Raw genomic sequence first — 16,060 nt, forward strand, 5'->3', positions numbered from 1 at the left:
CATTTAAATGTACCATATGTTCACATAGACTCTATTACAAGACAATCAGCGTCACAGTCTGTGTTTCCATAGCTCTAGAACACAAACACAGAATATTAAAGGCAACTTTGCTTGATGACGTCTCTTTTCTGTGAAGCTTCGGTCAGTTTAGCACATTAGTGGGAAATAAATAGGATACAGACACCTTTACTGTGAGAAGGGTTGAAAAGTACATTCATCATATTTTAGCCAGGTTCATCCACATCTCTTCTTTCCTCTCCCCATTTTTAAATCGTGAACTGGATCAACTGGTAGAGAAAAGTAAAGATGCCAATAGCAAACTTTTCTGTACACTCAATGATCAAATGGCTGCGGTTTCCTGGATTTTGCCTTCTGTGAAAATGAAGAGGACTATTCATCTTTACCTTCTTCTTCAATCTGTGGAAGTGGTTCTTTCTGTACAGAGACAGACTTTGTGGTGTTTTGTGCATCTATTGCTTTTGGCTCGTTGGTAAGGTATGATCCTTTGTATCGGTGAAAATAATGATAAACCATAAACAAGGCCACAATTGCGAGAAGGAAGAGGAATATCACCATAACTGTTAAGAGGAAGGAAAATAACAAAACATGCATTAATTCTAGGTTAGACAGATCTTCTCACCTGTAAAAAAAGGTACCTCTCTCAGAGAAATAATTCACACATCCAGTTTTTATAACAAATATTTGACTATGCAAGCCCAGGTTTGTGACAGATAACACTGACAACTAAACTACTGAGAATAGTATTACAGCGTATTTAAAGAAAACACATTCAGATCACCTTTGTTCAAAATCCACAGAAGATTAATATGTAACCAAGGAAACATTTCAAGAAAAGTTTCATAAAAAGTAGAAAACATTGGGTAGGAGAATCAATCTAGTATTTTAAACCCCACTGAGGTGTAACCTGATGGTGTCTAGTTCTACATTTAATACTACTTAACCCCTTCGTGACAATGACTGATTGTGTTTTCTGTACCCTTCATGATGTTTTAACATTTCTGCGGTGCTTGTGTTTAGCTGTAATTTTCTTCTCATTTACTGAACCCACAAAAGTTATATATTTTTTTCAGGACAAGAAGGGCTTTCTTTAGAAAGTTATTTTGAGCATATCATCTAATTTACTGTAAAATAAAATATACTTTTGTTGAAAGATCTTTTACTTATCTACAAAAGCTAATGGAAAAAAATGGTAACTAGATTCTACTTTGTATCCTGAGTATCCTAGAAATAGCCAATGTTTTAATTTGCAAGTTATAGGGCAATACATACAAGTAACATTTTGCTATTTCAAAACATTTTTTTTTAAATGCTTCCATGTGCTAGTTGGGACATCTTTGAAGCTATATTTTTTGTAAACTCGACAACCCAAGGTATTTCAAATGCTAGTATTTTAACTCTTTCCATGTGAGAATTTTTTTCCCACACACACATTTTAATTCAGGTATGTATATACAGCTCCTGGTATATGTCACTGTCAAACAATACCCCAATATCTGTTCAGCAACTACTGAGTACATTGGGAAGTGCGCATTTTTCAATGGTGAACGCACTTGTTTTCATGTTCGCCCGAAGACGAATGCACAAGTCTACTATTTGGTACATCTTTGATCTTGGCCATTTCAGTGTGCCCAATAAAACCATATATTTTTGAAAACTAGACACCCCAGGGTATTTTAAATGCTGGTTTTTAACTCTTTGCATGTACACATTTTACCACCAGCATTTTTTCAATGGTATTTTTTGTGTATTTTTCCCCCTACTTTAGGTATGAATTTACAGCTCCTGGTATATGTCGCAGTCACACAACACCTATGTGTTCAGCAACATCTCCTGAGTACAGCGATACCCCAGATGCATGTTGGGTTTTTGGGAACTAAAAGGCCACATTTGGGATGTGTGCATTTTTCTAATTGGAAATTAGACGTGTGGTCATCCTTCCCCCTGTGTTAATTGTGATATTGTTGAACCCGGCCAATTCAATTTACCCCATCAAATCATAAATTTTTTTTAAAAGTAGACACTCCATGGGCATTTAACATGCCAGAATTTTAACTCTTTCCATGTGAGTATTTTTTTTAAGCTAAAGCACTAATTTTAGGACTTGCTCACAAAAATATTGTGAAGGTTCCCCTGAAGGTGACATCAGTGGGAAATCATTTTTACATTTTACAATTTTTTGTATCCACTGACTTGCATGGTCGAATGCAGTACCTGTATTCAACCTGCAAGTGGAGCCAGATTCTCAAGAGGGTCTGGAGAGACCGTCCTGAGAATTAGTTTCAACTCCATTTTTTTTTTTTTTAAAGGACGCCCCTATCTCGTGAGTGGCAAAATCACTCGCAGTAGCGGTTGTGACCTCTCTCAGGAGCGATCACGGCGCGTCCTGGGGTGGGAGTTCGGTGACGCTGAATGCCTCCTGATCAAGGTATTTCAGCGACACCATTAAAGTTTAGAAGGTGATCGTTGATCATGGCCCCTGATGCTGATCGCGGTGTTGCTGAACGCCTCGACAATGAGGCATTACAGCAACACCGTTTGGGTGCAGAAAGCGAACGTTTGAAGTCATGACGGTCCAGGCAAATCAATTGTTGTTAAGTCTTCATTTTCAGGTGACGTGCCCAGGCCGTCAATTGTCATTAAGGGTTAAACCACACTTACTTATGATTAGATCCCAAACCTTCAACTACAGAAATATCTGTTAACAAATCTCAATTTGTGAACACTAAATCTAATATAGCCTCCTTACGAGTTGGCTCCTTAACTACTTGTTTTAAAGATAACCCCAGTAGGGAGTTTAGGATATCTGTACACCAGGCACATTTTCATGATTATAACTTCCCCCTTTCCAATCCAGTTTCTTCAAATAGTAGATTATCTAACTCCTCTACCAAATTGTAATGTTACCCAAACTGACTGTGTTCTCCTCACCAACTTGTGTTAGCTTAGATTTTATGTTACCTTTCACTACTGTTCATGTATCTTTTTCCCTAAACTGTGAGCATTTGTAGACATGACCCATCTGGTTACTAACTAAAGCACCTTCCCTTTCTATAGTGTCTAGCCCGGTATTTATTCACCCCCATTCCTAGTTCAAAATCTCCTCCAACCGTCTAGCCATTCTCTCCACAAGTACATTGGACCCTCTTGCATTCAGGTGCAATCCATCACTACTATACAGAGCAAAATCAGCCCAGTGCTCTAAAAACCCAAAGCCCTCCTTTTTACACCAAGACTTCAGGCATGCATTTAGCTGCCTAATGTCCCGCTGTCTTTCTGGTGTAGCACATGGCACAGGTAGTATCTCAGAGAATACTACTTTTGGAGGTCCTTTTTTTAATCTTATTTCCTAAATCTCTAAAATTACCTTTTATGACTCTCCATCTTCCTCCTACTATGTCATTGGTGCTGTTGTGCACCAAGACAGCTGGATCCTCACCAGCCCCTCCCAATAATCTCTGCAACATGCCGAACCCGGGCATCCGAGAGACGGCAAACCATTTGGTTGCTGCTTTCAGAGCCACAGATTACCCTGTTTGTTCTCTTAATTATAGAATCCCCTACCACCACAATCTGCCCGGGCTTCCCTCTCCTTTTGGATCCCCTGTACACCTGGGAGAACAGCTTTTTCCAGCAATCCCTGGTCACTTGCACTCAATCCCTGCTCACTTGCACTTAAATGAGCAATTTTTGGGGATGGAAAAACTCTGTACTGTCTTTCCTCTTCCTTCCCTCACTGCAACCATGTCTAACTGTCTCAGCTATGTGCCTGTCTCCCTTCTGACGGATGATCTCCCTCATTGCTTGGGGCCCCATATAAGCTCAGCTCAGTAAGCAAGAGACTCCTCTCAAGATTGTCAAGCCCTCTCAATGTTTCAATAAGCCTATTCAGAGCTGCAATCTGAGCTTTCAGAGAGACCAATTGCTCACGTGCCACACATATATGGACCTACGAATTGCTGTTTCAAGTGTGCATACATATAGCATGATATGCACTGAGTAAGATTTCCAAGCTGATTAAACAAGTTGAGTTGATTAGGGTGTTTGAGGAACTGGCGATGCATTCTGAGGACCGCCATGTGAAATATCTTCGGACGTGGTTTCACTGGCTCTCGTTCCTGGCGGACCCACTTACTCAACCTCTTTTGCAACAGTGATGATGTTTGTTTGGGGAGCATGGCGCTTTGGTGCCGGGTTGGGCTTCCGCCCTTTCTTTCCTCTTTTTTTTTGCCCCTCGCTCTGTCCCCCCCCCTTTTGTTTCTCCCCTGGTGTCTTGTTTGTATGTGTTATGTTCCCCTGCTATACTTCTCCTCTTCTTTCTTTCCCTTCTTGGTTCCCCTTCTCACTCCTTCCCTGGTCTTATATTTCCCTCTTGGGAGGGTGGTAATTTCTATTTTATGTGGATAAGCTCAACGGCTTTTTGTTTGCCCATGGCTGGTGATGATGCCTGCTATCCCTACTATGTACAGACTGCTGTATTTCTGTGACTGTCACGTTGATGATATTGCCTTGGATCTTAGAATATTGTTGCCCGCTGCGTCGGCACAGCTTTTTAATCTCTGGGTAGGTAAAGTCTCATTTTATATAAAGCTTAACAAGACATCTACTAGTACAGGTAGTAATGTCTGAATGTGTCTAATAGCAATTATCAATCCTTTTTGCAGTTCTATGAATTAAGGTATCTTACTTACATGCAATTATCCCAGCTAGACCATCGTCATGAACATGAGGGAAAGCTGTAAAGCAAAAATAAACATAACTATAGTTAGCATGGATAGCAAACGAAGAGCAGCACCTAAGGGCCAAGTGTTCCATAGGGTGCCAAAGCAGATGTCCATTGAGCCTCTTAACACCACTGCACTGTCTCTGTATGTCTGTCTCTTTAGGTCTGTTTCTCTCACCCTCTGTCTCTCTCAAACGGCATTTGTTTTAGGTTCCTATCTCTTTATCTCCATGTCTATCTCTACCTGCTGTATTTTTGCTTGTTTGCCTTTCATTGTCTTTTTTCATCCACGCAACTCCCTCAGCCTACCGAACAGGAACCAGTCTGACACATTACCATGCTAGTGTGTGTGCATGGATTGCTGTTAGATCAGGAACAAAGGAATGTGCCTGTGAAAATAATTTGACATGGGTTCTCCCTTAAAGACCACCCTGACATTATGAGGTTAGCTTTTTGACAGATGAATTGCATACGTAAAACAGTGGAATAAATATATACAAATCAATTAGAATTTTTTTTACTTACTCGATATGTTAATTGGTATATATTTTATATTTTCTTCTGGTGGAGATGTGTGGTGCACACATCATTCTCAAATATCACTTACCATACTACTAGCCTATTTTAGATTTATTTAAAATATGAAAATAATTATTGCATTACATGCAGCATTTTACACTGGAATGTCATCAGAAGTAAATTGGAACTCACCTGTTCCCATGTACCATGGATCCATGTCATAGGGCATGTGGAATATCTCCATAGGCATGGCCCCACAGTTTGACTCCACTAGAGTTCCCTTCACAGTAATAACAGCTGCTGAGTCAGAGGGTCTGAAATAGTCCCTTATGGGAGTGATATTGTTAAAGCGCACATCGGCTAAGCAACCTCTGAAACCGGGTGTGTTAAATTTTTGTATCTCTGGATCAATGGTGCCAGTCTCTAAAAAGGAAAGTCAAAGTGTTCACATGCTACAAAAATATTATTTTAATTTTGCAGCCTAGCCACAGATTAGTTTCTTAATTTTACCATAATCCCGATAGTACAGCTGCAAAGCACAGCTACTTATTATCATGAGGGCTTGCAATAAAGCATTGATTTTTAAGGATATTGTTTGTAATGCACACTTAGACTGTAATACTCATTACCCAGTTTCTCATCCCCCGTTCAATTAGTTATCTTGTTGTACTTGAGTGCATTCTTTTGCCCATAGATTTCCATGTATGAGACCTTGGCTTTGTTTTGACTTTGACTAGTAGACAGCCTGCTCGGATCTTGCTGCCTAGTTCTTTTTTGGCACCTCACTTTAGATCTCAAGTCCCGGCAACAGATTTAGACAGTAGTTTCCCATCTCACTGCGGATCTGTCCTACAACATTTGTTACACTTAAAACACGCCAGCTTTGGCCTTTTTTGTACCCTTTGTGGCAATGGGTATTCTAAAATGTTTACGTTTAGCTGTAATTTTCTTCTTCCTCATTTAGTGTACCCACTCAAATTATATTTTCTATTTTGCAGGACAAGGAGGGCTTTCTTTACCATTAGATTGTTCATATCATCTAATTTACGCAATAAAAATCTAAAATGTGGTGAAAATTTGAAAAAAGCACCTTTTCTGACTTCTTGTCAAGAACAAACTACCAGAGGGAGATGAGAAGTGCAGTTGTAATGGTCAATAATGGTCAGGATCAGTAGCTGAGGATCCACAGTGCAGAACCGGAGCACAAGCCAGAGGCAGGCACAATGGTACGGGAAAGGCACACCAAAACGAAGCTGGGTAGGGGCTGGAGAAGTCCAGATAATCGCGATTGGAGAAGTCAGGATAGCCGTGAGACGAAGCCAAAGTCGAAGTCAGAACTTGGAGCAACACAAAATCGCAACCGAGCCCAGAGAAACAAAGCAAGAAACTATTTGACAGGCAGTTAGTGGACAGCTAAGGAGCCCTCAAATAGCCCCCAGGCAGATAACCCCGCCTCAAGCTTATTGCAAAAATACACAGAGAAATGGGCTGCACATGCGTCTACTGTCACATGAGTAAATGACATGTTAGGAGTGGCGTGCTCATGCGCGAGGGTCTTGTCCGGTAGTGTCTGTGGGAGGCTGCTACGGCTGTAGCAGCCACAGGTAAGTTGTTAGCTGTTACACCATCCCCCACCACAATGGCACGCTCTGAGCAACCAGGACCAGGCTTGGAAGGCCAGCGTAAATGAAAATCACGAATCCTGGCCGGGGCATGGATATTGGAGACGGGTTCCCAGGATCTCTCCTCTGGACCATAACCTTTCCAGTCAATAAGATATTGTAACTGACCCGGTTTAAGCTGGGAGATATGAAAAAAATCTGATATCTACATGGAAGCAGGTAGGTCCAGTTTGTACAATACAGCATTAATCCTAGAGTAAACCGTGTAGGGGCCTATGTATTTGGGACCCAGAGTTCTGGAATTCCGGCGTAAATGTAAATTCTTGGTAGAAAGCCATACTTTATCACCAGACTGGAGACATGGAGCGCGAGAGCAATGCAGATTAGCTGCCTTCTGTTGTTTTCGCTTGGCAGCAGGGAGAAGTCGTCGAGTAGTCGGACTTCTTGGAACATGGGACTTTGTGACGAGCGCATACTGAGCAAGCACGGATGAAGTCTTTGATGTCTTGACACGTTGGGCCACCAATAGGTCCTTCGAAGAAGAAACCGGGTGTTGCGAATTCCTCGGTGACCTGCCACGGGAGAAGCATGGAACCGGGCAGGCAAGGGTTTAATAAATCGAGGCTGGACGAACAGACGTTGGTTAGGAACTTGGAGAGAAATGGGTCGTGGATATTGAGAGCCGGCAATCAGTTGGGTAAGATTGGTGCTGATGGTACCAATAATAAGATTCCCAGGGATGATGGAATCATATGTGGTCTCTGCAAATTGTCCTCATATTGTCGAGAAAGGGCATCGGCCTTTATATTTTTTGACCCAGGACGGTACGTGATTCGGAAGTTAAATCGAGTGAAGAATAATGCCCACCGAGCTTGTCTAGGATTAAGGCTCTCTCAAGATAAGAGGGGTTCTTATGATGGGTGTAGACCAGGATCGGAGTTTCAGAGCCTTCCAAGAGGTGACACCATTCTTCGAATACCAATTTGATGGCTAACAGTTCCCTGTTGCCGACATCATGATTGCGTTCTGCAGGAGTGAAACGCCTGGAGAAATAGGCATAGGGGTTGATTTTATTGGAAGATGGGTCTCTGAGAAAGCACAGCCCCAATGTTACCTTGCAGGCGGTTCCGGCGGTTCCAGCGTTGCCGCGAGCAGGGGAGCCGAGTCGCAGCCCGCGTGTTCAGCCCCCTGCTCGTTCTGTTCACGGGAAGACGCGTTGTGGTCCATCCGGCCGTTAGACGCGCGCCCCCGTGTGGTGATCTGAGGTTAGACGGGACGAGCGTCTCAGCAGCATGAGAGCTATCTCATGAATATTTATGCCGCGTCTTAAAGGGGTACTTATCTCTTTTCCTCCTCCCCCTAATTTAGGGGGTAGGAGGATCCTGAGCTAGAGGACTATTTAAACCTTCAGTCTGCATGTACCCCTTGCCTGTGATAGTGCCTTTATTGCCATCACTAGCGTTCCAGAAACTTATTTATTTGCCTTTTTGTTGCCTGAACTTTGCTTGAACCTGACCATCCGTTGTTTGCTGCCTGCCTCGACCTCTGCTCGTGACCCCGACTATCCGTTGTTTGCCGCCTGCCCCGACCTCTGCTTGTGACCCCGGCTATCCGTTGTTTGCTGCCTGTCCTGACCTCTGCTTGTGACCCCGACTATCCGATTGCCAGCTCCTAGTGCCATCTGTTTGTTCCTGCACTGCTTGTCATCACCGCTTGGGGGCGCCTTTCCTTGTACTGCAGCGTGGATCCACAGCCTGAACCACCGTTAGTGACACCCAACACCTAGTTCAGAAGCGTCCACTTCTACAATAAACGATTTAGTAGGATCTGGATGTTTCAGGATAGGAGCAGACGCAAATGCGCCTTTGAGACGGTGGAAAGCTGCAAGGGCTTCCGGCGATTAGAGCCTTTCTTAGTAAGGGTGGTGATGGGCGCAACGATTTGGGTGAAGTTCATGAATCGATGGATACCCTTAAGATCATCAGGAAAACGCCATTGAGTAACTGCGGCTAGCTTATTGGGGTCCATCTCCAGATGACCTTCAGAAATGACATAACCCAAAAAGGTGGTGCGAGATTTTTCAAGTTCACACTTCTCTGCCTTGGCGAATAAGTTGTTCTCCCTGAGCCATTGGTGCACTGACCGGACATGAGCATGATGTTCCTGCAAAGTCTTGGAGTAAATCAATATGTCGTCAAGATAGACTATAACATGAGACAACAACATATCACAAAAGATATCGTTAATAAAGCTCTGGAATACAGCACGAGCGGAGAGAACCATCCTTTTTAACAAAAAAAAAATCCTGCACCATCTGGGGAATTAGACGCCCGAATAAATCCCTTGCGGAGTTTCTCCTCGATATACTGAGAGAGGGCGTGATTTTCAGGTTCCGAGAGAGGATAAGTTCTTCCTAGAAGGCAGTGCCGTTCACGGGAGTAGTTGAATGGTGCAGTCATAAGGACGGTGGGGAGGAAGTCTCTCTGCCCTCTGTTTAGAGAACACATCTAGAAACTCATGATACTGTGGGGGAATAAGAGCACGAGGGTCTTCTACAGGAGATTCGAGTACTGTGTGAACTGTAGGATAATTCTGCAGACAGGAGACTTGGCAAGAGGCACTCCATGCTGAAATCTGTCTTGCTTCCCAATCAATAGTGGGGTTATGAAGAGTCCTAAAATCAACGGTATGTGGGGACTGTGAAGGACATGGAGGGAAATGGACTCTACATGAAGAACTCCTATGGTCATCTGGATGTGCATAGTGGAGTGAGACAATTCCAGATCCGAGAGGAGAGCCATCCAGTGCAGAAATAGCTTTAAAGTGGGTACAGGGAATAAGCCGAATACACATGCTGTTGGCCCAGACGGAGTCAATTAAGTTCCCGGCAGCACCCAAATCCATGAAAGCTAGTGTGGCCACTTGGTGGCCTGTCCACTGGAGAGTAGCTGGAGCTAAAAGTCTATTTTGGACGGGAGGTGTGATAGAAGAAATGCTCAGTGGGCCACCCCCGAATTCCACTAAGCCCTGGCATTTCCCGGGGGAAGGATACTACTTTGTGACCCTTTTGACCACAGTATAGACAAAGTCCTAGAACTCTGCAGTGTCTTTTCTCCTCTTCAGACAGATGCTGAATGGGGCCAATCTCTACGGGTTCCTCTGCAGAAGCAACAGCGTAATCAGGACAAGGTGAAGAATATGTAGAAGGCTGAAAAGGACAAGGTCTCCTATCTCTGTCTCTCTCTTGCTTGCGTTCCTCGGTATCCAATTTGAGGCAAAGAGCAATGAGATTCTCTAAATTCTCAAGAAGGTCCAGATAAGTCAGGGCATCCTTCAGGTGGTCATTAAGCCCTCTCCGAAAGCGCCCTCAGCACCTCATTGTTCCACTTAGTCTCAAAGGCTAAGGTACGGAATTCAACCACGTACTGAGCAACAGTTCTTTTGCCTTACTGTAAGTCCATCATTGATACCTCAGCCTTATCGCGACGACTCGGAGCATCAAAAACAGCCCAAAAGTAAGAAATAAAGGCGTTGGCATTGTCCAATAAGGGAGAATTCTGTTCCAAGCCACAGCCTCCTCTCGTAATAGATTAATGATGAAGGCCACCTTGGTGCCAAAGTCAGAACTTGGAGCAACACAAAATTGCAACTGAGCCCAGAGAAACAAAGCAAGAAAGGCAGTTAGTGGACAGCTAAGGAGCCCTCAAATAGCCCCCAGGCAGATAACCTCGCCTCAAGCTAATTGCATAAATACACAGAGAAATGGGCTGCACATGCGTCTACTGCCACAGGAGTAAATGGTCAGCTATCTTAGGAGTGGCGTGCGCATGCACGAGGATCCTGTCCGGCAGTGTCTGCGGGAGGCTGCTACGACTGTAGCAGCCGCAGGTAAGTTGTTAGCTGTTACAGCAGTAAAATAACACCTTTATTACAGTCCACAGTTGTAGACAGATGAACGAAGTGTCAGGAGCACAGAAGGCAGCTGTGTCAAGAATGGAAGCCAGGATCAGGGACCAGTATAATCAGTCAACCAAACCAGGATCATACACAGAAAACAGCAGCAGCAACAAAGGAGGTCAGAAACTATACAAGGGGAGGGAGCTTTGGAGCTTAAATAGCCAGAGCACAGCAAGAAAGGGTCTAGCTAATCAGGTAGCAGTGTGCCTGTTTAATAGAGCAAAAGCAAGGAGTGGAGTGGTAGAAGGATGAGAACCCTTACAGCACCCCTTCCTCAATAACCCCTCCCCTAAGGGAAAGAGCAAGGCTTGAGGGGATATCTTTGATGAAAGGCCCGAAAGAGAGCGGGTTTGTGGACATCAGTAGAAGAAACCCCGGATCGTTCCTCCAGGCTCTAACCGTTCCAGTATACTAGGTATCAAAGTCAACCCCTGGACATGCAGGAATCAAAAATGCTGCGTATTTCACACTCATCATGAGTGCCGAAATAAACAGGCCGGTAAGTTCTTGAACCAATTTCATACAAGGGGTTTGAGGTGTTATACCTGGGAAACGTCGGAGATTTGCATAGCTTGAGGATGGTCTAGAGAGTACGCAAACGGTTTACCTTATGGAGAATGCGATAAAGCTCAATGTAGCGGGGAACCAGTTTCTGGGTAGGCACGCAAAGTTTCAGGTTACGAGAAGACAACCAAACCCTCTCCTCAACCTGGTAAGAAGGTGCAGGTAGGCACCTGCCTGGAGTTTTTGACACTGCATGTATCTACGTAGGACTTGAATATGTACCCATGTGGAACTAGGATGATCCTCCAAAGCCAGAATGTTCTGAGACATGAACAAATCAGGCAACAGTGACTGAAGCCCATAGTTCACTCAAGAACAGAGACAATTGAGAGGACGAGTTAATAGTGCCATTACGGGCAACTCTGCCAAAGGCAACAGATCAGACCGGTTAATGTGATGATCCGAGACATAGCAGCAAAGGAATTGTTCCAAAGCTTGGTTAGACGGTTCCGTCACACTGTTGGTTGGTGGACGGTAGGCCAGGGAAAAGTATAGTCAAATTGCCATTTGGCCAGAAAGAATGCCAAAATCTGGAGATTAACTGATACGTGATCTCGAGCTCTTGCGCCAATGGCAATGTTTTGAGAGATGTGCAATGGCACATTTTGAAGCAATGGTCAACAACCATGACGATGACAGTATTACCTTTGGAAGCAGGAAGGTATACAATAAAATACCGTATTTGATCGATTATAAGACGAGGTTTTTTTCAGAGCAAATGCTCTGAAAAATACCCCTCGTCTTCTAATCGGGGTCGTCTTCTAATCAGACCTCAAATAGAGTCTGATTAGGAGACTAAGATCCAGATCCCCCGCACCGCTGCAGGGGACCTGGATCCTCCTGTCTCACCCCCCCCATCATACACACACTTACCGGTGCTTCCTGCTGTATTGCCGGGGCAGCGGGTTGACGTCTACGCGATCCGCGTAGACAACGTCCGCTGCAGCCGGAAGGAGGTGTGGCTAGCAGCGGGGGTTGTCTGCGTCCGTCGCGCAAACCTTCCCCGACTGTCAGAGATCAGAGTTCCCCGCACCGGTGCGGGGAACTCTGATCTCTGACTGCCGGGGAAAGTATACGCGACGGACGGATACAAACCCCCGCTGCCAACTCCACCTCCTTCCGGCTGCAGCAGAAGGCGACGTCAACCCGCTGCCCCGGCTGGAAGCACCGGTAAGAGAGGGCTGAGAGGGGAGGGGAGGGGAGAGTGTGTGTGTGTGTGTGTGTTAGTTAAATGGGGGTATAGGGTGTGTGTGTGTGTGTGTGTGTGTGTTAAATGGGGGCATAGGGCATTTCTGGAGTGGCGTTAAGGGGGCATTTAATAGAGCACTCTGCCTCCTGAAATGCCTTATACACCTATATGCCACTCTGCCCCATAATATGCATTTTAACCCCCTAAATGCCAGAGTGGCATATAGGGGTATAAGGCATTTCTGGAGGCAGAGTGCTCTATACAATGCCTTTTAACTCCCTTAATGCCACTCTGCCTCCTGAAATGCCTTATACCTCCCTATATGCCACTCTGCCCCATAATATGCATTTTAACCCCCTAAATGCCAGAATGGGATATAGGGGTATAAGGCATTTCTGGAGGCAGAGTGGCATATAGGGGTATAAGGCATTTCTGGAGGCAGAGTGGCACATAGGGGGTCAAAAGGCATACCATGGGGCACAGTGGCATATAGAGGGTTAAAAGGCATATCATGGGCCACAGTGCCATATTGGAGTGGCAAGCCTGGGGGCAGATGTGCGTAACTGGGGGACAGGTTGGAAAATACAAGAAATAAAAACAAAAAAAATATTTTTCTCAATCATAGCTTTTATTAAAAAAAATAGTTTACATGAATTAACATTTACTGGTAAAACTTTTTTCCTTTAGGGTCGTCTTATATTCAGGCTTTTTCTTTTTTTCCTAAGTCAATATTCAGATTTTGGGGGGTCGTCTTATAATCAGGGTCGTCTTATAATCGAGCAAATACGGTACATAGATAGCTGTGTCCGGGGGCGTTCACCTGACAGCGTTTCTGGGCCACCAGAAGAGACGAGAGACGGACCATAGCAACTCTATCGGGGTGACCAGCAGCTTTTGTATTATGTTAGGTTTGCAGTAATTTGACCAGTAGGTTCTCTGGAACAAAACATTTACCACTAGGTTTTTAGGGAGGAGCAGTGGGTTGTGCAGCCAAGATCTCAGAAATTTTTTTTTTTTTCCCAAAGCAATTTTCTGTTTGTTTTTTTTCTGGACAATTGAAAGAAAATGGAGTGTGGAATATCTTCTTTTACAATAATAAATAATATTTTATAACATAGTATTCAAACTATATTACATGAAGACCTTTATGAAAGATGCACAAATAATGCCAGTTACTTCACTTTTTGATTTGCAATTGGTGCTAAATTGCAAATCTGATTAGATGATTGTGATCGCTCTTTCCCCATCCAATCCACAGAGGATAAGAGGAGATATTTTGTTTTTTTGTGTTGATGTTTTCTTTATTTATTTTGTTGCATCCCTATCTGTAACTAAGGATAAGATAAACTAAATGACCTGAACTGAAAGAGTCTCACGTTGAAGAGCCACTACAGCTATTTTTTCATATTTGGTCATACTGCACCCATGTCCTATTTGGGAAGCCAGTCTGTTCAATTTACTCCATCAAACCTTATAGCTCAAAACTAGACACCCCAGGTTAATTCAAACTAGTATTTTGACTCTATCCGTGTACTAGATCTACTACCGACTTTTGTATATGGCACACGCTGTTGCTCTGGGAGCTGATTTCAAAGGGCCAATGCAGCAGTTTACGGTGAGGCATTACAGCAACACCATTTGGGAGAAGAAAGTGATTTTAGAACGCTTTCTAAGTTTGTTTAATCAGATGGTGTGCCAGGAACGTCAGTTGTTGTTAAGGGGATGCATTTCCCTGATGTGCCTGTGCAGTCAAGCTAGGCAGAATTAAACAACTGTTATCTGCTTACTCCATACATCTGCTGTCACTTGATCGGAAACAAGATGTATTGATGGACATGTTCCATAATCTTGCCTCCAACCAAGTGTTTAGTGCCATTCCACCCAATTAAAAAACATGATAAATCAAAACACAAAGGCATTGTGCTAATGAGCTTTTGTTCAATTCAACTCCCATTCTCAGAATACTGACAAGTGTCATGGGAGTTGTCCTAAAAAATGGGTGATCTGGAAAAAGGGTGGCATATGTATTTTCTACCTAGAGCTTTGGATTTGCACAATAACACAAAAACATTTCTGAACCACTAGGATGCCCCATAGTTTCAGGGAAAGGCTTTCAGGATATTTGGATCTCTTTTGACAACCATATGTAGTTGAAACAACACCTTACCTTAACCCCTTAAGGACCAGGCTGTGTTTTACCTTTTGTACCATTGGGACCGAGGCTGTTTTAACACTTTTGCGGTGTTCGTGTTTAGATGTAATTTTCTCCTCACTCATTTAGTGAACCCACACAAATTGTATGTTGTTTTTTTCAGGACAAGAAGGGCTTTCTTCAGATACCATTGTTTTAATCATATTATCTAATTTCCCATAAAAATAATAATAAAATATGATGAAAAATGTAAAAAAAAAACCCCACATTTACTGACTTTTACCCCAAAAATCTTTTACTCATCCAAAAAAGCTAATGAAAAAACCTACTAAATATATTCTACTATTTGTTCTGAGTTTAGAAATACCCAATGTTTTTATGTTTTTTTGCTTTTTTCTGCACGTTATGGAGCATTAAGTACAAGTAGCGTTTTGCTATTTCAAAACCATTTTTTCCAAATCTGGTAATTCTTCCCCCCATGTGCCATTTCGGGTATCTTTGAAGCCGGCCAATGCAATTTACCCCATCAAATCATATATTTTTGAAAACTAGACACCCCAAGGTATTTCGAATGCTAGAATTTTAACCCTTTCCATGCATGATATTCTACCACCAGCCTTTGCCACACTTTGTGTTAGTATTTTTTTGGTATTTTTTTTTTACACAAATTGTACTTTGGGTATACATTTATAGCTCCAGGTATACGTCCCTATCAAACAACACCCTAATATGTGTTCAACAACATCTCTCGAGTACAGTGATACCACCCATGCATGGGTTTGACTGCTGTTTGGGGTTAAAAGGCCACATTTGGGAAGTGCGCTTTTTCCCCCTATTTTGGTCAGTCTGTGCCTATGCCCTATCTTTGAGCCTGGCCACTACAATTTACCTCATAAAACCATATATTTTTGAAAACTAGACACCCCAAGGTACTTAAAATGGTAGTATTTAACCCTTTCCATCCATCAGATTCTACCACCAGCCTTTGCCACACTTTGTGGTAGTATTTTTTTCACACAAATTGTACTTTGGGTATAAATTTATAGCTCCAGGTATACGTCACTATCAAACAACACCCTAATATGTGTTCAGGAACATCTCCCGAGTTCAGTCATACCCAACATGTATGGGTTTGTCTGGTGTTTGGGGTTAAAATGCCACATTTTGGAAGTGCGCTTTTTTTCCCCCATTTCGGTCAGTCTGTGCCTATGCCCTATCTTTGAGCCCGACCACTCCAATTTACCCCATCAAACCATTCATTTTTTTAAATTAGACACCCCTTGGGTATTTGAAATGCTTTTATTAAAATTTTTCCA

The 16,060-nt window shown here is 43.3% G+C and overlaps 1 protein-coding gene across 1 annotated transcript in view; it reads right to left on the reverse strand.

The window, feature by feature from the left end:
• Positions 1-390: 390 nt before the first annotated feature.
• The window catches only part of LOC149282011 (contactin-associated protein 1-like), a 101,452-nt gene continuing 85,782 nt past the window's right edge, over positions 391-16,060 (reverse strand). Inside the window, exons 32-34 of the mRNA XM_089498682.1 lie at positions 5,453-5,683; positions 4,710-4,754; positions 391-578 (exon numbers count right to left, since the gene is read on the reverse strand). Coding sequence (XP_089354808.1) covers positions 391-578; positions 4,710-4,754; positions 5,453-5,683 — 464 coding nt within the window. The remainder of the gene's footprint in view (positions 579-4,709; positions 4,755-5,452; positions 5,684-16,060) is intronic.

The sequence above is a fragment of the Sceloporus occidentalis genome, unplaced genomic scaffold, assembly GCF_023333645.1.
Source record: "Sceloporus occidentalis isolate IW3139 unplaced genomic scaffold, rSceOcc1.0.p SCAF_124, whole genome shotgun sequence".
In the NCBI taxonomy this organism is placed as follows: domain Eukaryota; kingdom Metazoa; phylum Chordata; class Lepidosauria; order Squamata; family Phrynosomatidae; genus Sceloporus; species Sceloporus occidentalis.